This window comes from Drosophila pseudoobscura, chromosome X (genome assembly GCF_009870125.1).
Source record: "Drosophila pseudoobscura strain MV-25-SWS-2005 chromosome X, UCI_Dpse_MV25, whole genome shotgun sequence".
Classification (NCBI taxonomy): Eukaryota; Metazoa; Arthropoda; class Insecta; order Diptera; family Drosophilidae; genus Drosophila; species Drosophila pseudoobscura.
Window position 1 is genome coordinate 11,177,404 of NC_046683.1, and position 25,842 is coordinate 11,203,245.

General features: G+C 46.9%; 2 protein-coding genes and 1 long non-coding RNA gene across 9 annotated transcripts; 2 read left to right on the forward strand and 1 right to left on the reverse strand.

Moving 5' to 3' along the window:
* Nucleotides 1-698: 698 nt before the first annotated feature.
* Nucleotides 699-9,664, reverse strand: LOC6901555 (peptide transporter family 1). 4 transcript variants are annotated; one of them, XM_015186304.2, is made up of 7 exons: nucleotides 9,446-9,664; nucleotides 8,975-9,052; nucleotides 5,279-5,604; nucleotides 5,121-5,199; nucleotides 4,041-5,044; nucleotides 1,966-2,170; nucleotides 699-1,528 (listed from the first exon to the last, which is right to left on the reverse strand). In XM_015186304.2, exons 2-7 carry the CDS (start codon nucleotides 8,991-8,993, stop codon nucleotides 825-827), a joined length of 2,337 nt encoding a protein of 778 aa, XP_015041790.2. In that variant the 5' UTR covers nucleotides 8,994-9,052; nucleotides 9,446-9,664; the 3' UTR covers nucleotides 699-824. The 4 variants fall into 4 exon arrangements, with proteins under 4 accessions (XP_015041790.2, XP_033238725.1, XP_002134229.2 ...); XM_033382834.1 differs by lacking the exons at nucleotides 8,975-9,052; nucleotides 9,446-9,664 and adding an exon at nucleotides 5,666-5,800; XM_002134193.3 differs by lacking the exons at nucleotides 699-1,528; nucleotides 1,966-2,170 and adding an exon at nucleotides 2,724-3,914 and having other exon boundaries at nucleotides 9,446-9,652.
* A 2,038-nt stretch (nucleotides 9,665-11,702) lies between these two features.
* yin lies at nucleotides 11,703-18,438 on the forward strand. 3 transcript variants are annotated; one of them, XM_015186303.2, is made up of 6 exons: nucleotides 11,703-11,865; nucleotides 11,921-12,003; nucleotides 15,849-15,930; nucleotides 16,009-16,237; nucleotides 16,303-17,653; nucleotides 17,786-18,438. In XM_015186303.2, exons 1-6 carry the CDS (start codon nucleotides 11,718-11,720, stop codon nucleotides 18,290-18,292), a joined length of 2,400 nt encoding a protein of 799 aa, XP_015041789.2. In that variant the 5' UTR covers nucleotides 11,703-11,717; the 3' UTR covers nucleotides 18,293-18,438. The 3 variants fall into 3 exon arrangements, with proteins under 3 accessions (XP_015041789.2, XP_015041788.2, XP_001354922.2); XM_015186302.2 differs by lacking the exons at nucleotides 11,703-11,865; nucleotides 11,921-12,003 and adding an exon at nucleotides 12,867-13,283; XM_001354886.4 differs by lacking the exons at nucleotides 11,703-11,865; nucleotides 11,921-12,003 and adding an exon at nucleotides 14,817-14,932.
* Nucleotides 18,439-18,893: 455 nt separating this feature from the next.
* Nucleotides 18,894-23,249, forward strand: LOC26532183 (uncharacterized). 2 transcript variants are annotated; one of them, XR_001452839.2, is made up of 4 exons: nucleotides 18,894-18,908; nucleotides 19,542-19,710; nucleotides 19,813-20,385; nucleotides 20,455-23,249. It is a non-coding gene; the product is annotated as an uncharacterized lncRNA (long non-coding RNA). The 2 variants fall into 2 exon arrangements; XR_004469858.1 differs by lacking the exon at nucleotides 18,894-18,908 and having other exon boundaries at nucleotides 19,568-19,710; nucleotides 19,818-20,385.
* Nucleotides 23,250-25,842: the final 2,593 nt, after the last annotated feature.

Consider the following 25,842-nt stretch of genomic DNA (forward strand, 5'->3'; position numbering starts at 1 on the left):
ACTAACTGCAAAATATCGTTTAAAACAAAGACTGACTAGTTTCTGCATCAATTAGAGCCTGGGATGACATATTTCCTTCACTGCCTTGATTTCACTTCCCCCAGGGTATGTAATCATGGAATTAGCAGCATGTTTGCATATGGAATGGGACTCATTTGTTGTGAACCGGGTATTGCCAAATTTATTTTCCGTCGAATATTTCAAGCTATTTAGAGCTCTCAGCTTTTCCCACTTAGCTTTATCCCATCGATGAATACATTTTCTAAATTTTTAACAACTTTAAATATTGTATTTTGACTAAATCACGGTTCACAAGGTAATGTTGCCCGCAACATTGTGTATGGAATTAGTCTTATTGTTGTCAACCGGGTAAAAGAGGTCCTTACCCGATTCAAGTTCGGCTATCGATACTATCGACTGGATGCGAGTGGTGCGCGCCAAATAGAAATTGTTTGAAAGTGAATGAGCGAAAAGGATGTTAATTCAATGTATCGGAATAAATGATACACGTAAGTACGATTTGTGGGCGAAAAAAAAAAACCTGCGTATAGAAGTTTCTATACCCTTTCTCCTTAAATATAACATTATGATTCTCCTATCTTTAAGTGCAAAATCTGATCCATTTTTGTTTGTATAGTACTTAATTCTCCGCGTGGGGGTGTCAAAAAGACAAGCGACATTTTCGCCTGCATAGTTCGTCAGTATGTATTAATGCATTTATTAAAATGTTCATTATTTTAGTAAGAATATTATTAGATTCCCAAAACTTCACTAACTTGAAACCTATAGAATAGTTTTATAAGGATGGCCACTACCAGCGACACTCAGCGTCGTACTGCCTCTTGCTCGTCGTAGGGTATATAAAAGTATGCCATCACCATAAAAATGAGCATATCCACGAACATGAGACCCGCGAAGAGGAAAAACTCGCTGGCCTGTGAATCGAAAAACTTTAGCTCCGCCACAACCACCACGATGATGTTGCCAAAGGCGACGGTCAGCAGCCAGCAGGCCTGCAGCACGGACTTCATGCTGGGTGGGGACTGGGCGTACGAGAACTCCAGTCCGGTGACGGAGAACATCACCTCGCCGAGGGTCATAACCACGTACTGTGGTACCAGCCAGAGGATGTTCATCGAGTTGGGTTCCGTGACCTCAAACATGCGGGAGACAAAGGTGTCCCGGCTCTGGGCTACGATCAGCGCGTAGACGCCGCCGGCTCTCAAACTGACATTGGTCAGTGGCTGCTCCCCCACCTGTACATTGTAGTGTCCGGTCACCAGCTCGTAGAGGTCATGGTTGCGGGCGGGCATGTCCAGGACCACGTTGCCACTGCCCTCTTCGGTCCACACCACACGTGTGGTAGCCAGCAAATTGGCCAGGGTCCGGACGAAGGACTGCGACCGGTTGGACTTCTGCACGTCGTCTGCGTACCAGTGTTTGGTGATGGCGTGCGCCGGCCGCAGGAAGAGTGTGTGTGCAGTCGCCTCGTAAAGCTCCTGGGTGCCATCCTGCAGTTCTGTGCAGCCTGTGGAATATTGAATAGTGCGAGTACGTATTATTGATCGGCATCAATAAGAGTCACTCTGCTCTGACTTCCCCTTAAATCTGTTATTAAGTTCTCAATGACAACCAAACCTCTCTTTGCATTCAGAAAACCAACGATTCACTGAGATCCTTGTAAATAAGATCAAAGCGCATTTATGAAAAATACTTTACCACCTGTTCGCATACCTACTAAATAGATTCTTTTAAAGTTCAATATTCAATCCAGTGGTAAATATTTTTTATGATTTCCTAAGTTCCCACTCGAATATAGGCCATGCGATTTAAACTAGTGGATAATATATCTAGTATTCTATATTATATTCCTCCTCAAAATGATCGCTTCTTTGATCTTTCGGTGGTCATCAAGCGGGTTATGTTAAAATTTCTTGGGACTCCTGGGGGGGGGGGGGGACTCACCTGTGGTAAGACTCTCGATGGTGTAGCTGAGCGTGAAGGTGCCGTTGCTGGTGGCAACGCTACCCGAGTAGTACATGTCAAGCCCCTGCAGCGTAAAGCTTTCGCGGGCCTTCAGATTGGTGCTGAAGCGGTAGGAGCAGTCGGGAATGCCGCTGAAGACCCGTAACTGGGTATTCCCGCTGCTGGGTATGACAGGGTAGGTTTGCTGCAAAGTTCGAGACCAGTTCGTTGGGATAAAGAATCAATTTTTGAAGGGAACCTTCAGGCAAATAGTTTTAGCCCGGAACAATCATGAACTTTCTAACGGTAATCAACGGAACTAGTTCCATCAGAATCAGAACACTGCATTTCCCACTCGAAACCAGTGTCATATCCGGTAGTCATAGATGTATACTTATCTCCCTATTAAATACAAAAATTGTGGATCGTCGTTGTCGTCCGATATTCGAGCGATCGAGTGAAGCGAGGCTGCCAGGGCTACAGTGAGCTTGCTCCCTAGTATATATGTATGTATCCATATATTTATGTTGTGTACTAATTCACATATTAAATAGCTTCCCGTAATACATTTTCTTCGATGCATTTGTTAGATCAATGAAATATTTCATCCCATCTAAGTACAGCTAAATATCTGTGGTGCAGTATATACAGGTTATAGTTCAGATGCAATAAAATTAGATAGAACCACACATAAATATACACAGATACACAGACACAGGGGGTAGACAGCAGAGTACATAGGAAAGGCAAGAGGCGAGGGCTTTCTAACAGTTTTCTTTTTATTAGATTAACTAAATGAATGTCTTCTCATATGCAACAACAGCCCGACAGAGCTTCACTTACACTTAGATTGGAAATGGACACAGGCTATATGGATCGCATCGTAATCGTAATCGTAGGGATTGACATATACACATATACATATATAATACACAACACAGGAGCAGCAGGAGAGCCTACTCGCTGATGTCCTTGCCCTTGTTCTCGACACCATCCTCGAGGGGTGGAATCTCGGTCTTGGCATTGCCAGTCAGTGGCTGCACCTCGTCGTCCTTGTTAGGGTTGTTCGGCTGGTAGTAGTAGGCCATCACCATGAAGATCAACATGTCCACGAACATGAGGCCTGCGAACAGGAAGAACTCGCTGGCCTGTGAATCGAACAGCGCCGCCTCGGCTATGATCACCACGATGACGTTGCCAAAGGCGACGGTCAGCAGCCAGCAGGCCTGCAGCACGGACTTCATGCTGGGTGGCGCCTGGGCGTACGAGAACTCCAGTCCGGTGACGGAGAACATCACCTCGCCGAGGGTCATTACCACGTACTGTGGTATCAGCCAGAGGATGTTCATCGAGTTGGATTCCGTGATCTCGATCAGTTCGTAATCGTACGAATTGGCGCCGGTCTGTCTGACAAGCAGCGTGTACACTCCTCCGGCGTGGACTTCGACGAAGCCCAAGTGGTTATCATCGATGGACACGGCGTAGCTGGCGGAATAGACCCGTGTGAGCAGCGTCTCGTTGGCGTACTGCTCGTAGGCCACATCGCCATTTTTGGCGTTCTTCCAGACGATCGTGCTCTGAGGCGGCACATTTGCTATTGTCCGTACCAGCGGATGGCTCTCGGAGGGCTTGTCCACGAAGTCCTCCTCCCAGTAGATTTTCTGGGTAATATTTTGCGAGTTGATGAACAACGACCAGGCCTTCTTTTCAGCCAGCTGTTTAATTTCTGTGTCAAATGGGTCCTGGCAGTTGGGGTCCGTGCTGCTGATACTGTAGTCGAAATTCCAGGTGCCTTCCACATACAGGTCCTTGTTCGTGTACGCTCCCAGAGCGGGCACCTCAAAACTCTCGGCTCCAGCCAGGTTGCTGGTGAAACTCAAGGGACAGTTTTCGGTGTTAAAGACGCGCAGCTGGATGTTCTGGCTGTAGGGTAGGTCGGGATAGGTTTTCTAACAGCGACAACGAAGCGTGCAACGAAAGAGAAGGTGGAGAGAGCGGTGATAGATAGATAGAAGGTGTTGGTACAGGTGCAGGTGCAGGTGCCATAACAGAGATCGATCGGGGATCGCACTTACCTCCAGATTGAGCTCCACCACGCCGGATATGATGAAGGCGATGCCGGCAAGGATGCCGCCCATTGTCAGCTTCTGCAGCGGTCGCCGGATGCCCACGAGACTCAGGGCTGGATAGAAGGCCACGTCGTAGAGGGGTATGAAGACCAGGATGAGCAGAGGGTTCAGCACCTGCAGCTGGTCGGGCTTGATGTCCCAGGAGCCCATGTCGCCGTCCATGCGCGTGGCCTGGAAGGTCCAGCGTGAGCCCTGCTGGTCGAACAGTGCCCAGAAGATGGGCAGCGGTATGTACAGGAAGAGGACCCGCATTAGCACCTTGACGTCGTCGATCAGATGGCGCTCGTACTTCTTGTCCGCGTAGTCCAGCCAGTGTTCCCTTGGGTTGGTCTTCTTCTCCTTGCACTTGGTGGTGATAGCCGTCCAGATGGTGCTGGAAACCAGAACCACCATGTTGCCCGCCGGGGGCTTCATCTTGTAGAGGGAGCGGCCCAGGACGAAGATCACAACCGAGACGATCATGAGGATGGCGGGCACGCCGAAGGCCAGTGGATAGCAGTTGATGTCGTCGAAGCAGGATACATCTTCGCGCAGGATCGGGGTCACCGTCGTCGAGATCAGCGAACCAGCGTTGATCGAAAAGTAGAACAGAGAGAAGAACGAGGTAATCTGCTTGACCTGCTCTGGCACCTTGAACTGGTCCCCCCCGAAGGCCGACACGCACGGTTTTATTCCGCCCGAGCCCAGCGCAATCAGTGCCAGTCCGAGCATCGTAAACGTCTCCACGGGCAGGTTGAGCGGCCCGATGGCGCCCAGGGTCAGCAGCACCGATCCACAGATGTACACCATCGACAGGTACAGTATCGTCTTAAACTTGCCCAGCCATGAGTCCGAGACGATGGCTCCGAATACGCACAGGAAGTACACGAACATGGTGAACACATGGAAGACGACTGTGGCCGTGTCCTCCGCATATCCCAGCTGACGGCTCAGGTACAGCACCAGCACAGCTGCAAAGAAGCACAATTATTGGTAGTACTAGTCGGCCGCATCTGCATGTGGATCCTGGGGATCCTGGCAACTCACTTCGCATTCCGTAGTAGTTGAAGCGCTCACAAAACTCATTGCTGATGATGAAGAACACGGATTTGGGGTACGGAAGTTTCTGGGGGATGGGCAGAAAGAAAGGGGGGATTTTAAGAGGAACTGCGGGCGGGATAAGCAAGTAGCAAGGATTATCTTACCTTCACCTGTCCTTCGGCCTCGGCAACATTGCTGAAGTCCTTGTCCTCCTTCCATTCCTTGCCATTCTTCTCCGGCTGGGTTTCGCTTTCGGGCAACTTCTTGGCCTCTACCAGCGCCTTGCCATTGGTCTCAGCCTTGGACTCGGACACTGGCTCTGCGTCCGTGGGTGCTGCCGCAGTTTCAGCGTTTACCTCAATGGCAGGGACCTCGAGCGGAGCATCGCTCGGGGTTGACTCGGTTGGGGGTGGGGTTGTGGGGGCAGCTTGGACTACAGGAGCCGCGGCTGGGGTAATTGTCTCACTGGGCTCAGCGGCTGGCAGTATTTCTGTGGAGGAAAAGGTATATTAATCAAGGGAGATCCGTTGACAACCATCAAGCGATCCCACCCAGGAGCGGCACGATCTCCGCTGCGGATTCCATTCCAATTGTCTGCTTTGGCCAGCGAATCGCTACTGATCTTAGAGACTCAGGCTTCGTCAGAATTTCATCAGAATGGAAAAGACAGCCTTGTACTTGACACCCATCCAACAGATAAGAGATCTAGCAGGTCTATATTGGGAGTGCGTCCACCCTGGGGCGTGTGAATTCGGTGGCTTGGCATAAATTTTCCCGCATTAGATGCAGAGCCATAAAAACCATAGCCCCTCATTGCCACAGACACTGAGCACAGCCGTGGCAGATAACGCGACTGATAGCTCTCTCATCGCTCACCTGGACTACGGCTTTCCACGCCATAATCGCCTCGCCTCGTCTCGTCTCGCCTCGAGCCCAATGACGCTCTAGTTGATCCGCATGTTGATGATACTGGCTCCCCCAATGGACATACACATGTCCATGTAAATACAAGCGGGCACTTGCCCATCCATCTACAGATAACCAGATGCGACTGCCCCAAATCCCACTGTGCACCGAGCAGTGGGCAGCCAGGAAGAGTCTGGTCTGATAATGAGCCTGCCCTTATCGATGGAGTTACGAGTGCTATTCAGCCCAGATCAATAATCATAATATCGAGTGTTTTTTAGTAGGAAATTCTTTCATTTACCAGTCGGTAAGGAAATTCCAAAAATATCCAAACAGACGGAAATGACTGAATGAATTTTATTAGGTCTGCGTCTGGAATTGAACGGCAGCATGGGGCTAATCCCTGTGGCACATCGATCGATGCTTTATCAGCATTTACGACTGCCATTAGAGGCATCAATAAACCATCGAAACAATGCTGTACGCCCCACAACACACTACTCGAACCCCGACAGTGATCCAACATCCATTAACATAAAATTACTTATCGTTTAGAGTCCGCTGCGGTGGTTGTTTGAAGTCGAGCGGGAATTCGGGCAGGCACGCATGCCAATCATGCCTGCTCCTCGAGTACTCTCAGCCTCGGCTCTCGGCCAGACAATTCATTCAGACTCGTAGTCGTATCTAAATGCCACATACAAGTATATGTACGTGTTTGGCGAGTAATTTGGATGTGTGTCAATGCCACCGTTGGGACACCACGGCTAGTGTGCATCTCACAGGAGTTTATGGAGTTATAGACCTCCCCCCCAAAAAAGAAGAAAAGAAAGGGATTTAGTAAGAGAGACTCGGAGCTGTAACGCTCTTCAAATTGCATTTAAATTCCAGCGGCATGGGGTCACTATTTTTGAAGGTCACTCTACTGCGGATCCAGCTCTGCTCAACGTCGAACCGTAATCGAAAATCCCATGATTAACACTAGAAATTGTTTTTTCGAACATTTGTCCACTTATCTGAAAAACATTTCAGATGTTTCCTGAATGGGAAATGTTATCGCTACAGTGCGGATGCACCCAAATCCCATATCCCAAATCCCAGACACACAAATCTTTCTCAGAGCGTACGTGCATGCCTGGAGTCAATTGACTGGCCTGGCGGATGGCTGACATGGAATGTGGAATGAGGATATATGTACATGCATAAGGCATATGTACATACACTGCGTATCGGTACTACCATCGTTGTTATCGCTCCTGCTATCACTCCGGCCGTAGTTCTTGCTATTGTTTGCCGATTGGCCGGCGTAGCGGTTGTAAATTTAGCAGCGCCACGGAATGAGTTGCGTACAATCGCCATAGAGCCATAGAGCCATAGAACCAAAGATCCAAAGAACCATAGAACAGCTCTGCGGCGGCTGTTCTTATCCACTTGTTTGTCATGTATCGGAGCGATTGCAACTGATTTACAAGCGATTAGGCCATCAGTTGTTTGTTCGGGTTTATGGCCCGGCCCGGCCCGGCCTGGCAGTAGGCGATAGGGGGCCCGGGACGGGCAGGTAGCAACCTGATATCGAGCCAATTTTAATTACAATGTTCGAGTGTTTTTCAGTTTGCTCTTCCCGGAATGTGTGATTGAAGCTGGCGGTCGCAAGCGGGGGATGTGGCAATATCTATCAAAGCAACGGTGTCGGTATCGGTTAGATATGGCAGCCAATATTCGGTAGCGTAACGCTGATTGTCTTGTTGCTGGCCCCGACATATATGTACAATTACCGACCAGCCACCTAGCTAGTAGCTACGTTGGCCAGGTTCTGCGCTGAGCAACTGATGACACAATCTTCAGACCACTCAGCACCAGCCTAGTCGGCTCACTAATTGGGCCGAAGGCAGTAAGATAAAATAGCGAAAACAAAGCCAGCATCCATTGGTTTAAGCAAACTCCGTGCATTACACACAACTCCCACAATTCCCGGCGATTTGTCAGCAATTGCTTGTCGGAGGGGAATTCCACGCTAAATCGCAGTCGCAGTCATCGCACACCCGCCTCGACGACACATCGCGACATTTAGGAATATGCAAATGATGTTAGCCCGATTTGTAGGCTGGCATTGAAGTGCAAGCGCACTAGCCCAAGCACCACTATCGGACTGAATATAATTATACGCTATATATATGTACATACGAATATTTATTCGTTATATATCCACCACAAAACGGGGTTGCGCCAATGCCAAACGGGGAGAGGCAGGCATGTGCCGATTGACCAATTTTGGCAACTCTTTTTTGGGCCCAATCAGTGACTGACAGTAAAAGCACGACTGGGCCAAGTCGGAGGAGGGGAGTAGCTTTCGGATTTCGGTACTTCAGGCTACTCTACCGGACCGATTAGATTTTGTAGGCCTGCACACAGGGCCCACAGTTCTGGGGAAAGGCTGAAGAGCGCCCGTCTGCAGTTTGCCACTAATACCGATTCAAGTGTTGACAGATAAATATAATCGTACACTGTACACTGTATAGGTAATCTTTATGGCTCTGCTCGTTACTCAACGGCCTACATAAGTACGGGCCTCCAGGTGGGAGGCTATCACAGGGGGGGCCTCAGCGGTTCTTAGCTCTGATAGTGGAGAGCTTCGTACTCTGAGTACTAGGATGAAGTGGACATAGGGGCTGATCAAGCCTTTTCGGAGTAATTTCTAGAGTCAACAGTGTTCAAGAAGGGATTTCATTTTATTTATTAACAGACAGAACCCCATAAATTCTGGTACTCTTTAATTCCACATCGATTCATGCAATAATTGCTAAGTATTTCCATTGAAATCCACCCATTATTCCAGGCATCAGCCAATGAAATCTTAACCAAAAATCCGGAGACCTCACTTGAATCGGAAACCATATAATTACGAGTGTGCAATGCACATGTATAATTATGGACATTTATAGAATAATTAACAATACCATTTTCCTTATCCGTCATGTTGGTGCTGCTAGTGCTGGGGATTCCGCTGGAGTTCGCTTTGCATCCGTTACGCGTCACTTGAAATCGAATAGAAATACTTGTATTTATTTGTTATTTATGTACATATACTCGTACTCGCGTATTTTATAGTGTTGCATGTACATTAGATATAAACTCGCGCTTTCTTTATTTTTTGATTCAATCAAGAACACGAGAAAAAGCGACTCGCAAGACGTGCTTCATAAAAGTACATATATGACATCCTTTGCCCGAAATATTTCAGAGTTCAATTATCACACAAAGCGGTCAGAATGAACAACAATAAAAAAAAGGTAGCAAAATGTGCATAAATTTTGTTTTTACAACAAGAAAGTGTGTGTGTTTTCTCTGGGCTGAGTTTTTTTTGTCTCTTTAGGTTTACGTATTGTACATTTATCGTATTGCCTTGCCCGCTCCGCACTGTAACTCACATTAAAACATTGAGCTAAATATACAACAACTGCAAAAAAAACGGGCACAAACAAAAGCTGCGGTGCAGTGCGATCGATGTGGTGGTGGCACGGTCCAAGTCCGTAAGCGACGATCAACAGACTCTGACTGATGCCGACTGCTTGCAAGCTTTGCTAAGAAGCCGTTAACTGTTGCGCTGCTTTGCTTGGCTCTGTCCGCTGCCCGCTGCGACTGCGCGCGTGCTGGTGCTGCTGTTGTTGCTGCTGCTGCTGCTGCTGCTGGCGCTGCCGCTGCCTCTGTCGACGTCGCTGGAGCACTGGAAGGATGACAAAAGCGTTAGCTGCGATAAGCCTAATCGTTGTGTTATCGACAGTCTGTGGCAAGTACGAGTATTTACGGCCCTCGCTCTTTTGTGTCCCCGTAATGAATGAGAGGTGGTATTCACCGTGCCCGCCTGTTATTTATGACCCGTCTCTCAGCAATGACAATGACAATGACGACGCAAGATCATCGTATCGTAGGTGCATAAATACGTACATAGTACATCCCGATTGCCCTGCCAGTAACTTATCTCAGTGCCACGCCTCGTCTGTTTCCACCTACTCGAAGGTGGGCGGGAGAGCCAGTCAAGTCATTTACTAAATATAGTATTTTCGTTTCTCTATCACGTATCTGCACATATCTGCCAAATGGGGAGAGAGTGTGGATGGAGAGCTCTCAGGGATGGAGAGCTACCACAGTACTGCTCATCTTAGGGTTCATCGGTATTTTGGGGATGGAAGGTTCGATTGCCCTTGCAAGCATTATGTACTTAATCGATCAAGAATACAAAAAACCAGCTCTAAAGAACACAGTCATTGTATTGTAAGCATACTATCATGGAGACATAGTTACTTGTGTGAATATTTGGCTAAAACATGAGCTAATATCCGTTATCATATCGATCTATAAATAGGCTTAGATAGGATTGTGCCAGTATTATAATTAAGCTGCGTACTATATTAGGGCTTATCCACAGCCACAGGCACAACAAGAACAGACGACATCCAGAACCAGCCCAATGGCCGATGGCGAATCTACAATCTAATACCTGAACTACGATTACAAGTGCTGTTCCAGGATTAAAGGCATTAGGATGATGATGGATGAGATGGATCGATGGGAGAACAATTCAGTTCGATTCAGCTCAGAGCAGAGACGCTTACGCCCATCGATTGGCATCTAATCGGGCCGGGCTCGTGTCGGTTTTGTTTTATGAACTGAACTTAATCGCCGAGCCGATAACTGCAAATAGTATTTATTGTTCGCTATCATTATAGCCATGCCCAGAAACAAGTATAAACATCTATTGGCTATACTTGATGGCCCAAAAGCCATTCATTGTGCGAGTGTTGTTGTTATTATTATTGCTTTGTAACTCGAGGGGCTGGTACCGGGGCCGGAGAGGGGTGGCTGGGCGATAAGTGAACTCTTTGTTTTTGTGCTTCTTGCTTTCGATTTTATTGTCGATTGTCATTCGGCCTGGCCAGGCCCGATCGGCTTGAGATTGCATGGTGTCTATGGTATGCAATGCGCCCGATTGAGTAACACTTAATTAAAGCCATTAAGAGTATGCGCATACGATACGGCTACGTTATGTGTATCAGTCGATCGGGTTGCGTGCTGACACACCACACAGAGATAGCCATCACTTTAATGGGTAGCGGAACGTAAGGCTCAATGGGGAACTGCATCTGCAGCATGCAACAAGCATCGACAGATCGATCTTGGACTGCCCCAGCTGTGGAGCAATCCTGTGTGCCCTTGAACGGCTGTCTGACAAGAACTTAGGGCTTGACAATGTACTACCACTAGCAAGTAGCCTTAGCGGGTGTCTTATCGGTCGATCGGTCAGGTGACGATTAGATCGGATCGGAGTGCGATTAGCCCCCAGGCATGGAGAGGTAACGGGGCTATAAATATTAAGCGAAAGCAAACTGTCGAGGTTGGAGTGCCTCCACAGATACAGATACACATACAGATAAAGATATACTCGTCGATGAAGACACTGATGAGTTGTCCCTGGTTCAGATACTCGCACTGGGACAGTCGATGGCTTTACTCGACCGCTAAGGGCGATCGATGTCTCAAGTGGAGGAGTTGCAGGCACTGCTCGACCCCGTCATACATAGATCGATATCGAAGCTGCTATCAACTGTTTGCTCAATGAATTGAATTTGAACTACTCTTATGTCCCTGATTGTGAGAGGCCGTGTGTCTGCTGTCAGAAATATCTGAAATCAAATTCTCACTATGAAGAAGGGGACTTACAAACGACAGATGTCTACCTCTTCGTCCCGGTCCTTGACCCGGTCCCCGTCTCGGTCTCGGTCTCGGTCCTCGGCGGTCACCTTTCAGACTTCCAATCTGGAATTGATGCTAATCGACTCTGGCAGCAAGGGTGAGTCTTCCAACTAAAACTCTCCCCAATTCTAGAATCTTTTCCATTCTTGCAGTGCTCAAGCCGAGCCGTCATTTGCCCCATATGCCCCATGCAACAAATACAATGGACAACCTCAAGAAACCTCTCCTGATTGAGGTGAGTGTGTGGTTCTGGGGAGCTCGCGTTATCCCCTTAACTGCACTAGAATCGATTCGAATCGACTGTTTGTACATATATAGCGTTACTGATGAAGTTTTCTGGGCTCAGTTGAGTCGAAGCCGAACTATCCGATTCCCTACCCAGCTCGGAGCGATGAGATTCGATTCACGCGAAAAACAGCAATCTTGAAACAATAACTAATGCACATCGTAAATCTTTACGACCGGGGTAGATTTATAGCTGCCTGGGAAAGTCCCACTCAAAGTTACTCAAAGCCGTAAAGAAAACCAAACTAAGATAGCAGCCCTCTAACACCCCTGGGATCCTTAGATAGTATATGTTATAAGGGGGGTTCCAGGCAAGCTAGATTACTTTGGGGAATACACTTAGCGCTGTAGTGCCTGAGGCAAGAGAGTCATAGCTGCACCCACGCAGGGCTCCGGCAGATTCAGATGCAGAAAGAGACAGAATAAGAATCAAGGGTACAGCTTTGTTGATCAGCATTGAACTTGACTGCAAAAGCTCTCTGGGGGTGTAGTGGGTCGCTAACGACTGATGTGCAAATGAGGCTTGACGCCAGCTGCAGCGCTGCGTCGCAGCTGCACTAAGCTCTAAGAGCAAGAGAGACAGAGAGAGAGAGAGAGAGAGAGAGCGAACTGCTACGAGAGCAAAGCCAGTGTCAAAGCTTCGTTGCCGATCTCCGTTAATTGAGTCAGCTCTGCTGCTCTCTCTCGCCCCGTGCAAGCTGTTTATCTAAAAATTTAGTTTGATTTTTGTTCTTGTTCGTCTATTTTTTGGCTGCCGACTGCGCTGCTGTTGTCCGCTGTTTCCTCTCCACCGTTGTCTTTCTGCGCTTTAAAAGCGCAGCTTACACGGGGGCAGAGCATCATTTATCGTTTGGCAATTGTGTGCTGCTCATTTACGGCTGGCATCAACGTGGCCCGACCCCCGCCTCTGCTCTCCCGCTCGCTGTGTGATCGTCTTGTCACTATCGACCAACCCAACTCGTCTTAATTGCACCTGTGTCGCCGGTTGTTAATTGTTGTCCAAAATAATCATTGAACGTGCGTGAATTTTCGGACTTTTGATAAAATTCCAAAAGACTGTGTTACTGCTTCTGTGTTCGTTTCTGTGAGTACCGTAATGTGCACAGGCCCTTTTTTGTAATGGAGAACAACAATACTTGTGAAGTAAGAGCAGAGGAAGGCGGCAACGATAAAACAGCCAAGGAGATGGCAAAAGCTCAGACTGAGCAAAAGAAACTGGATGAAAGTGGGGTGAGTGGAGTGGAGTACCGTTACGGTTATTAGGGAATGCAGGAAAATTGAGTCAAGAAACTGGCAGAGCGAATGACGGGAATGCAGAAAAGTCGAAACAGCTCGGTGGAAGAGAGCAGGAGAAGGAACGCTAGATATTCGAGTCATGGAAGAGGGAAAATAGAAAACAGGACAAGGAAGGACGGGTGGCCTAGGGTCCCGAAGATTTTGTTAATAATTCAAATCTATTGTTACCGATAAGATATTTTGATTCTCCATATGCATAACATAGATATTTGAATACACACTTGTGCATATGTATATAACGCTGGAATTCCTTAAGTTTGGTTAGATTATACATACCAAATATTCTTACTCAAAGTCGTGTGTGGTCGCTCAAATGACAGCTATGTATATATTATATAAACAGTGCGAAATTTACTAAATAGTACCTTCTAGACGGGTATAAAAAGAAATCACTCCAAGGGCAGGCAGAGAGAGAGAGAGAGAGAAAATACACAGATCAAGAGAAATGGGGGAGGGTAGTGCCATCTACATATGTACATATGGATGTATGTATGCACTGATTATCACTTTCAATAGTCAATTGAGAAAGTACGCTATATACACGTACACATGTATGTACATGTGTAAGTCTGTAATGGTAATGCAATTTACTAGTACTTTATATACAGAATAAGCAGCAGATTGCTTACAAAGTGGTTCCATTGACTTTGACTTTCCCACTGCTTCTGCTTCTGATTCTGCTTCCAAGGTTGTCGAGCAACCGAGCAACAGCGACCGCCGTCGACCTTGAATGGCCGCGGCCGTTCTTCAAAATGTGTGTCAACCGAATCGGGATCCTTTTATTGCCCGCAAATTGATTGAATCAATCGCCAAGTCCGAAAATCAAAACAAAAATCAAGGAGATGGGTTTTCTTCAGCGGTTTCGACGCCGAAATACCCTAAACCTAACTATGAGTTTCAAACTCAAAGTCTAATTCTGTTCGTTCCAGTCCCTAGGTGTTAGATTGTGTTGCTTCCAACCATCCCACTCATATGTCAGTCTTATTATATGTATAATGATTCGCCACTCTAAGAACGATCATACCTGTGCAGTAGAGGGTATCAACGTGGCTGACCCACTTAGTTGCGTCGCGTGGGCAAATGCATTTGCCACCAGCTCCTAGGGCCATCGCCCCTGGAGTGTTGCTGGTTTAAGCAAACCCCATACAATCGCTTGAAGTGTCGATAAGCTTCTGCTCATTACATTGTAATCCGCTGGAGCTTTGATGTCACCATCATCTGCCCAGCCCCAGCCTCAGCCCCAGCCCCAGCTCCGCCCAGCAGCTTCTTTTTTTTATTGTTTGTTAATTTATTTGCTCAACTCAACGCCTAACAACTGTTGCTGCCCCTGAGCAGAGAGTGGAGGGGGCAGAGAGGAGGCGCCCGGCAAATCGAACTTTAAAGCTCGAGGCCAGCATCAGCTCATTCTTAGTTCGATTCCAAACGCTATTCCCGGCACACGACCAACATCGGTTCATCCATCAAGCAGTCGCTAGACGGAATCCTCAGACGCATCTCCGACTCTGACTGGCGATCATTATATAAAGATTGTTATGGCATTCATCACCCATGCAGTTGGCATAGAGAATTGCAAATCAGCAAAGGTGAGTTAGCTACAGAGGGAGGGGTACCTAGAGAAAGAGAGAGAGAGCAAGCTGGGACTGTCTGCTTGGCCTAGGACGTGGTGTGAGCAGAATTCTCAATCCGTCTATCAATGGACCAACAGCCAACAACAGCCCCATGGGCCAAACAAATAACCCGTTTTCACACCGTTGCTCACCTTGGCCAAGAGACGCGGCAAACGAAAACCAAAACAGAATCGAAAGCCAAACGAAACCGAAATGGCTAGCGAAAACGAGAGACAACTTAGTGCCGTATTACCATGAGAATAAACATAGAAAAGCCATCAAAAGAGACACGCCTGTCAAGGGATCCACACCTGGCCGACACTGCAATACCCTAGCAGAAATGGGCCCCAACGCAGGGCTAATGGATATTATGGGTGTGTGGTAACAGCAGATCCATCAATGCTCCTCAACTTACAATTAGTTTTTAAGTTTCAAAGTGTTTTTGTGCATTATTAAGTGAATTAATTGTGAGGCTTTCACTGCGAACCCCACCTAAAGATCAACCTATGCTCGCATGACCTGGCCTTTGTAAAAACTCCAAGCTGTAAGCTGTAAATTTCCAATAAATGGTTAGAAAGTTTGAAGGGCTTTGACAACCAGAAACAATAGAGGTAGAGGCCGGAACACCCATATCAAATAGCATTCAGCCAGAACTAGAAAATCAGTTCAACAACTGTTTCTACTTGACCAGTCCGAGGGTATACTTGTGTGTGTGTGTGAGTACTTTGATCAGAAATAGCCCAGTCACCGAGTGAGGCGAAACATTCTTATCGATAAGAAAAGGTTCTGCAGAGATAGGGCTGATCTGATAAAGAAAATGTGACTCGTAATTAGATTGAGATTATTGCTGTTGTTAACGGATTTTGTAATTCCCTTTCTCCCGGACGCATAGGAAGTGGTAGCGTATCCCAAGTCGGTGGGCTTCATCATTAGCAATGAGTTCTGCGAACGCTTCAACTACTATGGCATGCGCAGTGAGTACCATCTCTTAGTACGAGTGGGATATGTCCTGCACATCCTTCTGACCGAAATCATTGTCTATCTGCCTGCAGCCATTTTGGTGCTGTACCTCACCAACAAGCTGGGCTACAACGAGGAGACCTCGACGGTGCTCTTCCACGTCTTCACCATGCTGGTGTACATCTTCCCACTGATCGGAGCCCTCATCGCCGACGGCTGGTTGGGCAAGTACAAGACGATACTGTATCTTTCGATGGTGTACAGTGTTGGCGCCTTGATAGTGTCCTTTGGCGCCATTCCGCTAAGCGCCATGCCAACCAAGTGAGTACAGTAGTTTCGAGCGTTGGCTGATCAGATAATCGAATCCTTTTTTCGACACCCGCCAGAGCTGTGACCATTCTGGGCCTCATACTGATCGCCGTGGGAACGGGCGGTATAAAGCCCTGCGTGTCGGCCTTTGGCGGCGATCAGTTCGTGTTGCCTCAGCAGACCATGCAGTTGGCCAAGTTCTTTTCGCTGTTCTACTTTGCGATCAACGCAGGCTCCATGATCTCGACAACGGTGACGCCAATTCTGCGAGCGGATGTCCACTGCTTCGGAGAGGACGACTGCTTCTCGCTGGCCTTCGGGATTCCTGCTATTCTTATGATCGTCTCGGTGGTGATCTTTGTGGCTGGGAAGAAGCGCTACCAAATTAATGAGCCCACGGGAAATATGATCTTCGGCGTCTCGCAGTGCTTAATAGATGCATTCAAGGGTTGGCGCAAGTTCCGCAAGACCGATCCGATGCCCAGCTTCCTCGACTACGCCCGACACTCGGTGGGAGCCAAGATGGTGCACGAGACCAAGAGCCTGGCCAGGATCCTCATCCTTTACCTCCCATTCCCCATATTCTGGGCCCTGTTCGACCAGCAGGGATCCCGCTGGACCTTCCAGGCCACGCGCATGGATGGCCTTGTACTGGGCTTCCAGATCAAGCCCGATCAGATGCAAGTGGTCAATCCCCTGCTCATCCTGGCCTTCATCCCACTGTTTGACTACATTATCTATCCCCTGCTGGCCAAGGTCGGCCTGCGGCGGCCACTCCAGAAGCTCACTGTCGGCCTGCTGCTGGCCGCCCTGGGCTTCTTTATGTCCGCTGCCCTTGAAATGAAGATGGAACAGGCCGCCAGTGGCGCATTGCCCAACAGTCCCCAAAATGCCCATTTGCGACTGTACAATGGGATGCCCTGTCGCTACGAGTTCATCAGCAACCTGAGCCCCAGGACATCAGCACAAGACCCATCCTCCCGAAGCATCGATCCCTTGCATATGTGGTCCGATCTTTCGCTGGTCGTAAAGGAGCCGACACAATACACCTTCACGGCCCATGATCCGGCGGGCAAATGCGCCAAGATTCAAGGCCAGCTACATCTGCGCCCGGGCAAGGCTACCAGCTACTTCCTGGGCGACAATGGGCTACAAGAATTTGATGACGGTCTGAACAGTGTTCCCAACATCAACAGTCCACCACTGCTCCGGGCCCTCATCAACACGCCAAGGAACGAGGGACCCATCATGCTCAAAGGATCGGGCGACTGGCTGCAACCGCTCTCTATGGAAAACCGCAGTCTCTCCGAGCTGCATAAAGTTGGCTTTGGCGAACTGAATATCAATGGGAAGCGGGCCGCCAGCTTTCAGCCCAAGAACGGGGGACTCTACAGCCTGTTGGTGAACGGCGATGCAGAGCTTGGCTATGTGAGTATATAAAAATTTGCGCGAAGAAGTTTACACCCCAACCAGAAACTCGGGCTATGTTTTTATAGCCAAATCCGTCTAGGATTGATCAGAATGAATCTTGCTATATTCGTGTACATTTTTCTTTCGCAGGCTTCCAACTTGCTGGAGGTGGTGCCGCCGCCGGCTGCGGTATCCATACTGTGGCAGCTGCCGCAGATTGTAGCCATGACGGCGGCGGAGATAATGTTCTCGGTGACGGGGCTGGAGTTCTCATTCACCCAAGCGCCGCAGAGTATGAAGAGCGTGCTGCAGGCCTGCTGGCTCCTGTCGGTGGCTATTGGCAACATGATCGTGGTGCTAATCGCGGAGTTCAAGCTCGCCAGCTCGCAGTCGGGCGAGTTTAGCCTCTTCGCCTGCCTCATGCTGGTGGACATGGTGTTATTCCTTTGGCTGGCCCGCAACTATCAGTACAAGGACCAAACGCAGGAAAGCGAGATCCCAGACGATGTCAAGTCTGTAGGCAAGCCCCAAACGTCTGAGATCACGTCGCAGTCCAAGGATAAGTCCAATCTGCGACAAGAGGGTGGGATGTATTCTGAGCCGGGATATGGGTCCTATCGCAACAATGCCTACGAGAATGATTTCTCGGAAGCCTGAACACCTCATCAGCCTGATACTTAATCAATGCTATTCTCAGCGAATCCTCAATCGAATTTAGTCTTAGTTGTTCTCGTATTTATTTTACTTTTTGTATTGTATTTATAGTCTTCTGTAGCTATGTACGCTTTTATTCTGAACTTTTATATTGTGCCCATTTTGTTTTGTATAAAAATAATTACGTTTTAAATTTGAATTAAGTTTAACGTTCGCTGGGAGTGACTGTTAGAGCGTCTGTAATGTTACTGTTAATGTTGATGTTAATGTTAATAGGCAGTGCTGCCACCTCGCTGGAAAGAGAAGAAAACTAGTAGTGCGCACGATCGACACTGGCTTCCCGCAAAGTGTGTATCTGCTGGAAGTGCTGTAGGTCAGGGGCCTGGATGCATCCTGGATGCAGAATGGATGAGGGATGATAAGTGTTTATTGCGCACGATCGACAGTCGCTTCCCGAAAAGTGTGTATCTGCTGGAAGTGCTGCAGCCCAGATGCAGCCTGGATGAGGGCGCTGTCCAGTTCTGGGCCCCGAAGGTCGCCGAAGGCTGCAGCCAGCACAGTGTCGTTCGCCAAAATGGGGTCGCACGACGAGTGCTGCTCCAAGGTGTAATTGTCAAAGGTAAGGTACTTCCATAATTCGAGTGCCTTTAATTGCTTGCCACTAACTTACTAACTCAATATCTGTGGCATGTCCATGCAGTGCACAGTGGTTCAAAAGCCAACATTTTGACAGAAACTCTAAAAAGAATTTGATTTAAAGCTGAAAATATGCACAGCTGGTCATATTTACTTATTTATTGCTTCTCTTACCTATCCAAAACCAGTCGCCACTTAGATACCCGCCACTCAGCTTGTGTTATGATTCCAGTATATTCCTTCCCTTCGTCTGTCCCTGTTTCACATAATCACAAAGGTTCTAGCTGTTTCCATATGTACATTCCGCATATCCGTATAGCCACTGGTATTTGGTCTCTTCAGTCTGGATATGGTGATAATCCGAGCTGATTCAAGCTGAAAGATATGATTTTATCTAGTTCTCTTGCATTTTCATAGATTTTCGCCCTATTGTGGACGATCAACAATATACACATATACATCTTCTGCATCTTTCTTCGCTTCTTTGATTTTCGAGTATAAAGATGGCTTCATTTAAAGTTCTATAATCGGTGGAAATACAACAAATGTATACCACTGTGCAGTAACAGGCATTGTGCGACACCTTGCATCAATACACTCTGTTCTGTAATTGCAGTGGGGCGGCCCCATCTGGCAACGCCACTGCGTGCATATTAGGGACTCTTCGCTCAGTGTCGCTCATGTGAACGGAATCTTTCTCGTGTCGCGGATAATGAAACAAGTGAAAAATTAGTGTAGAGTTTTTTTTTATTCAGAAAACTAGCTGTTCCGTTAATATATGCCAGGTAAAAGTCCTTATTGATATTTTCGCCAAACAAAAAATATATAAACCTGCAAATATATTATTATAAAGTATATTTATCGATGTATCCACATATCATCCCTAGAAAAGGAGAGCGTCTTGCAAATTTATGAACGCGTTAAATTATCTGCGAAAAAATGGAGTTCTGGGCATAATCCAAGTGGGTAACCAACGAGCTAGTTACTTAGCTCCATGGGGGGCTGTAAAGTGAAAGAAAAATATAGTTTTGTGGCTATACAGACATATGTCTCGTAAGCGCTACGTCACGATGCAATTTCACGGCATTGCCAGCAGCGAAAATTATAAAAAGGTAGAGAGAAAAATCCAATTCTCAGGCAATCGAATGAGCCAGGCCTCAAATGAAGGCGAAGAAAACTACCTAAGTGCAAAGAAAAGGCCCTGACCCGAGGCAGCTGCAACTGCACAAAAGAGGTGGAGGGTCGCCGAAAAGAGGCCCCGGACGAACCCCTGGGAACCCAAGCCGACTACCGGCTTAGGGGATGGGATCCGAAGCGAATGTGCACCTACCTGGCCCAACAATGGCGTGGCCTAGGAGACCGAGGCTACCAGCCCGAGTCCGTCACCGAGTCGAGCATCAGTCGATTAAAAGTGCTCTAGCCAGCGACATGGCGAACGCGGAGAACACCAGGGAACCTTTGTAAGGAATTTTGCAGACACCAGAAACGAATACAGAAAAGTGAAACTTTTTTTTTCCATTTTTTTCCAGTGACCTCGACTGACTGAGGACCAGTGCGTTTTTTTGATTGTGAAAATTTTTAAGTGGGGATTTCGTGAGCTTAGTGCAACTGTACCAGAAGGAGACATACGCAACGGGACGGGTTGTGACGCCATGGCAGTGGAACTTTCCAGGCTCCCAGCCTAGATCTTTCGTGTTGTTTGTGCTGCAATATTCACCTATGGCCATGGCCAGAATCACCCACTCACTAGCATCACCCCATTGCTCCATCAACCGATAAATCAAGCAAGAAAACCCCTAATCGATCAGAGGAGGCCATGGCCCTGGGTCTCTGGCGCCCATCCCTGGTGGCGCTCAATACAGCAGCGTCCTCGGGCGACTCGCAGTTGCGGGCGCGGCAGGAGTCGGACTGCAGCGGCGTGGGTGGTGCGCACCGGCGGTGTGACGGCTGGTGGGCGCTGCCTCATAACCAATGCTTGCAACTGCATCTATGGCCGCGATGGGGCCCGCAAGGGCCCACAGAATCGAAGAGTACCGCTGGCGGTGGAAGAGTTTGACCGACGCGAGCGAGAGGCGAATATAAAGACTGAAAAGCGTTCACTTGGTGCCACACGGGATACACGCGAACATCGTGCGGGACGAAGCGTAACCACATACTTCTACCAAAGCGGTGCAAGCACTCGTGTGGCACTACGTGAAAGCGACTGAGATAGCAACATGTGTGAGAGGGACCAAGAGAGTACGCTCCTCTCTTTCATGACTGGTCATGGGAATGAAAAGGATAGCCACTCGTGTCGCGCCGGCCAAACGATTCCATCGAAAGCGGCAGAGCAGGACGGCCACAGAGCAGTTTGCACAGCCCGAATAAGAGCGGTAACGCAATACAACCACATCCCGCAAGAAAGCTAACGCATCCCTGATGTGTATAACAGTGGGCGTGCTCACCTCCCCACACACGTACACGCCGCATGCACGCACGCACGCAGGCACGACGGCGGTCTGTCGAAACGTAGAGATCGGGATAGCTGCCAGGGGCGATAGGCTTCTAACATAAAGCACAAGAGCAAAAATCTGCCCAGGCAGGTGCTCTAACCTAACATCCTCACAGAGTGATCAAGAATAATCGTATAAACTAGCAAGTTTCATCGTAACGTTCAAACCTCACCTCATCAAGCCGCACCCATGGCCTATATCTAAATATTGTCAGAGTTAAGTCTCTCGGGTCTCAAGCGATGATTTCTTTCCGCCCGGAAAGAGCTGCTGCCTGGTAGCCACAGGGAACGGACCAGGGTGCGGGGACCATAGGTATTTCAGGTATACCTACAAATTAGTGCTAGTCTAGTCAAGTCGCTGGCTTTTGCTGTCGACCAGAAGAAGCTGCCACTGCATAGATTCACAGGGAGTTCGGAACTCTCAGAGCTCTCCGCCCAGCTGCAGGACAACATCAGCCACACATTCTTTTAGATCGCCTCCAGCAGGGTTCAAAAGCCAAGTTAAGTCACCAAAATCACCAACTTTTTGAATCATAGCACAGTCTAGAAACATCTAGTCGATCCTTGGACAACCGTCCAGCCGGCCCCCATCATAGAAGATTACAGATCAGCCAATAAACCAATAAAATATATAACAATATACAAAAAAAGTGAAAGCCAAGTAAACAAATAAAATAAAAAGCAAAAAAAATTAATGCTGAATCGCTATACGATTTGTCATAAGAAAAAATAATACAAAATGTATTGAAGCTTTCTACGATCTTTAATAAAAGATCTCATTGTGAGCAAAATGAAAAAAAAACCCTCTGTTGGTCAATCGTTCGACCTGCAGTTGGTTTGCCAAGGCAACTGTCACAATCTATGCTGATAATGAAGAAACCTACTTATGACTTATGACAAATCGTGTGAACATAACCGCAGAGGCAACGCAATACTTTAGATGGTGGCCGGCGAAACGTTTGCCCCCAAAATTCGCTAAAAAACACTACTGAATATCAGAACCCGTTTACAAAAAATGCAGTCTTTATTGGTGACTTGCTTAGAGCTGAGCCTTGTGATTTTCAAAATTTCCGTTTGTTAAGTAGTCAATTTCTTAGGCGAAATGTCCTGCAGCTGAAGGGTTTGTTTGGGGGACCGTTCTCCCGCCTGAATTTGATATGGAAGCAGAGCCAAAGGATTCCGGACCATCGATCCCGTCCACCCTCAACCGGCCACAGCCAAGAAGCTCTGCCACATCTCAGAGAAGAGTCCGCTAACCAAACAATTTGTAAAACTTTCAGGTTCTGCCTGGAGGACACCTGTTTCTGTTTCTGCTTGTTTTGTCTGTTTGATAACCCCCGTCCATTGTGTGCTCCCACTCAAGCCCAAGTTTCCAGTTTTTCCATTAATATGTGTACTTCCACCTTTTTAGTTTCCACTGCCCCAAACCCCAGACTCCTGACACCCACACCACAGTCCCCACACTGATCAACACACAGATAAACTATCGCATACACACAATCGTTCGGGTTTCGGAAAACGCGTCGAAGCGTTTCGTGGTCTTGAAACGTTTTCCGAAACAGAAAATTTCGAATTTGCGTATAACAAAAAAAAAAAGAAACAAAACGGCTAAGCGTGAGCGCGCCGTAAATTCGAAATGGAAATGAAAAAAAACATTGCCAAATGAAAGACTTGCCGCATCGTTATACGAAATTCGAAAAAAAGAAAGAAACAAAAAAAAGAAAGAAATATATACAAAAAGTGTTAAGCAAAAAAAGCATTTCCATAGAAAAAAAACAAGCAAGTCAAAAAAGCACCGTTATACGCGACGAGAGAATCCCGCGAAAAAAAAAATATGTGAAAAATGGAAACGTTATACGTCTGAGCACATCCAAAAAAAATATATATTATGTTTTTTCTGTATAACGAATATGCGTCTGTAGACCGTTATACGTCTGAACTGAAAAAATACAACAAGAAAAATTTGTTTATTCTGTATAACGAACTGAATATAGAACCGTTATACGTCCAAACATATTAAAAAAAAAACAATATTTTGTTTGTACAGAATAACGAATGACATGGTAACGTTATACGTCCTTACTGATTGGCAAAGAAAAAATTATATTTATTCTGTACAAGAAATATATGTATATTGGAAACGTTATACGTCCTTACTGATTGTCAAAGAAACAATTATGTTGATTCGATGTGAAATGTGTGTGTGTGTTTCTTTGAGAATCGGAAAGGACCTGCGAAATTCGGCATAGGAGACTACAGATGTGTGTATCGACGAGGTTACATTCGTGTGTAGTTTCCTGTACCGCAAAAAACTGGATATAATTGAAATTGAAAATTAAATGCCTAGTAGAAAACTGTAATAACTATCTTTCACTTGGGTTGGGCCTAAGAAGAGTGCGGGGAGTTCTTGGCATCATCGCTGCAGAAACCAAACAGGATGTGGTAGCACTTAAGGAATTTCGTATGCAACTTAAGGGCCTCGCTAAGAAGTTTTTCAACGTTGTTCCAAAAATGAAAAGCTGAAAACAAAATGCAAAATACTTTCTATAAGTCTCTATTTAAAAGGCATATTTAATGGCATAGATGGATAGCCATCACGCGCTGAGGTAAGGGCTTACGTGACGCTTACTTAAGGAGCTAGAACCGCTTCGTTGCTTCTGTAAATGTGAATATTAAGAAGTAGGGCCTAAATTAGAGCGTTATGGAGTGTAGGTGAGTAAGAAGAATATGAAGGAACTAAAGAGGAACTGACGGAATCTTTTCTTTCCTTATGTGAATCCTTGGGCATGCTTACCTATTTTTGTTGATGTTATCAGACAACCAATTGACTGACGGAAAATAGCCCGAGTAGACAAAAATTAAGCCTATATGAATATATCGTCAGAATTGGAATATAGTTAAACTGCATTTTTGGCAAGTTACAAGGGAATATCCATATATCACCGTACGAGTTTATTGATTTTGTCTCGTGAAGAATGACCTTACAAAAATACTGATGATCTGATAATCAAATAAAAATAGTATATAAAGATGTTACCATCAACTCAGTTTGAAGCGGATAGATGATATCTCAGGATTTGAGTATGTACATTGCAAACCGAAAAATAATCATTAAAAGAAACATCTTTAGTGAGCTGGCTGCAAAAGAAATAATTTAAGAAATCTGAATTGATACTCGATATATCGAAAGCCTCTCGTGTTTGACCATTTGACATCAGATTTATTTTGTAAATTTTCATTGGTTATATCACAGACAAATATGGCCAGATCGGTAAAGGACCCACTCTCCCAGGATCGTGAGGGTTCAGACTGTCGTTCGGCATCAAAACGCGACATGCCTCGCACAGATCGACTTCCGTAATGCAGAGATATAGCGTGCAGAAAATACCAGTATTTTCACGAAGTGCAGATTCAAGTCTTTGGAAGGCTCTATCTCAGACAAATAGGGCCAGATCGGTGAAGGACCTACTCTCCCAGGATCGTGAGTGTCCAGACTGTCGAATGGCATCAAAATCTCGACTACGAAAATGAGGCCGATTTTTTGAAAATTTAATGATGGTTACATCATGATTTTTCGCGAAAATCGTGAGAAAACGGATTTCCTTTTTTCCGAATGCAGTCGATTGGCAGGACTCTCCCGATCACGGAGAGACATGCCTCGCACAGATCGGCTTCCGCAAAGCGGAGATATAGCGTCCGGAAATACCAGTATTTTCACGAAATGCAAATCCTAGTCTTTGGAAGGCTATATCTCGAAGAAATCGGGCCAGATCGGTGAAGGACCTACTCTCCCAGGATCGTGAGTGTCCAGACTGTCGAATGGCATCAAAATCTCGACTACGAAAATGAGGCCGATTTTTTGAAAATTTAATGATGGTTACATCATGATTTTTCGCGAAAATCGTGAGAAAACGGATTTCCTTTTTTCCGAATGCAGTCGATTGGCAGGACTCTCCCGATCACGGAGAGACATGCCTCGCACAGATCGGCTTCCGCAAAGCGGAGATATAGCGTCCGGAAATACCAGTATTTTCACGAAATGCAAATCCTAGTCTTTGGAAGGCTATATCTCGAAGAAATCGGGCCAGATCGGTGAAGGACCTACTCTCCCAGGATCGTGAGTGTCCAGACTGTCGAATGGCATCAAAATCTCGACTACGAAAATGAGGCCGATTTTTTGAAAATTTAATGATGGTTACATCATGATTTTTCGCGAAAATCGTGAGAAAACGGATGTCCTTTTTTCCGAATGCAGTCGATTGGCAGGACTCTCCCGATCACGGAGAGGCATGCCACGCACAGATCGGCTTCCGTAAAGAGGAGATATAGCGTCCGGAAATACCAGTATTTTCACGAAATGCAAATCCTAGTCTTTGGAAGGCTATATCTCGAAGAAATCGGGCCAGATCGGTGAAGGACCTACTCT

Coding starts and splice junctions, on each gene's coding strand:
- LOC6901555 (XM_033382833.1), bottom strand. CDS start 5,699: ATGGAATCCGCAGCGGAGATCGTGCCGCTCCTGG. Junction 5,045..5,120: donor CAACTACTACGGAATGCGAA/GTGAGTTGCCAG, acceptor GCTTCTTTGCAG/CTGTGCTGGTGCTGTACCTG. Junction 3,915..4,040: donor TGGTGGAGCTCAATCTGGAG/GTAAGTGCGATC, acceptor TGTCGCTGTTAG/AAAACCTATCCCGACCTACC.
- yin (XM_015186303.2), top strand. CDS start 11,718: ATGAAGAAGGGGACTTACAAACGACAGATGTCTACCTCTTCGTCCCGG. Junction 11,866..11,920: donor AATCGACTCTGGCAGCAAGG/GTGAGTCTTCCA, acceptor CCATTCTTGCAG/TGCTCAAGCCGAGCCGTCAT. Junction 17,654..17,785: donor GCGATGCAGAGCTTGGCTAT/GTGAGTATATAA, acceptor TTTCTTTCGCAG/GCTTCCAACTTGCTGGAGGT.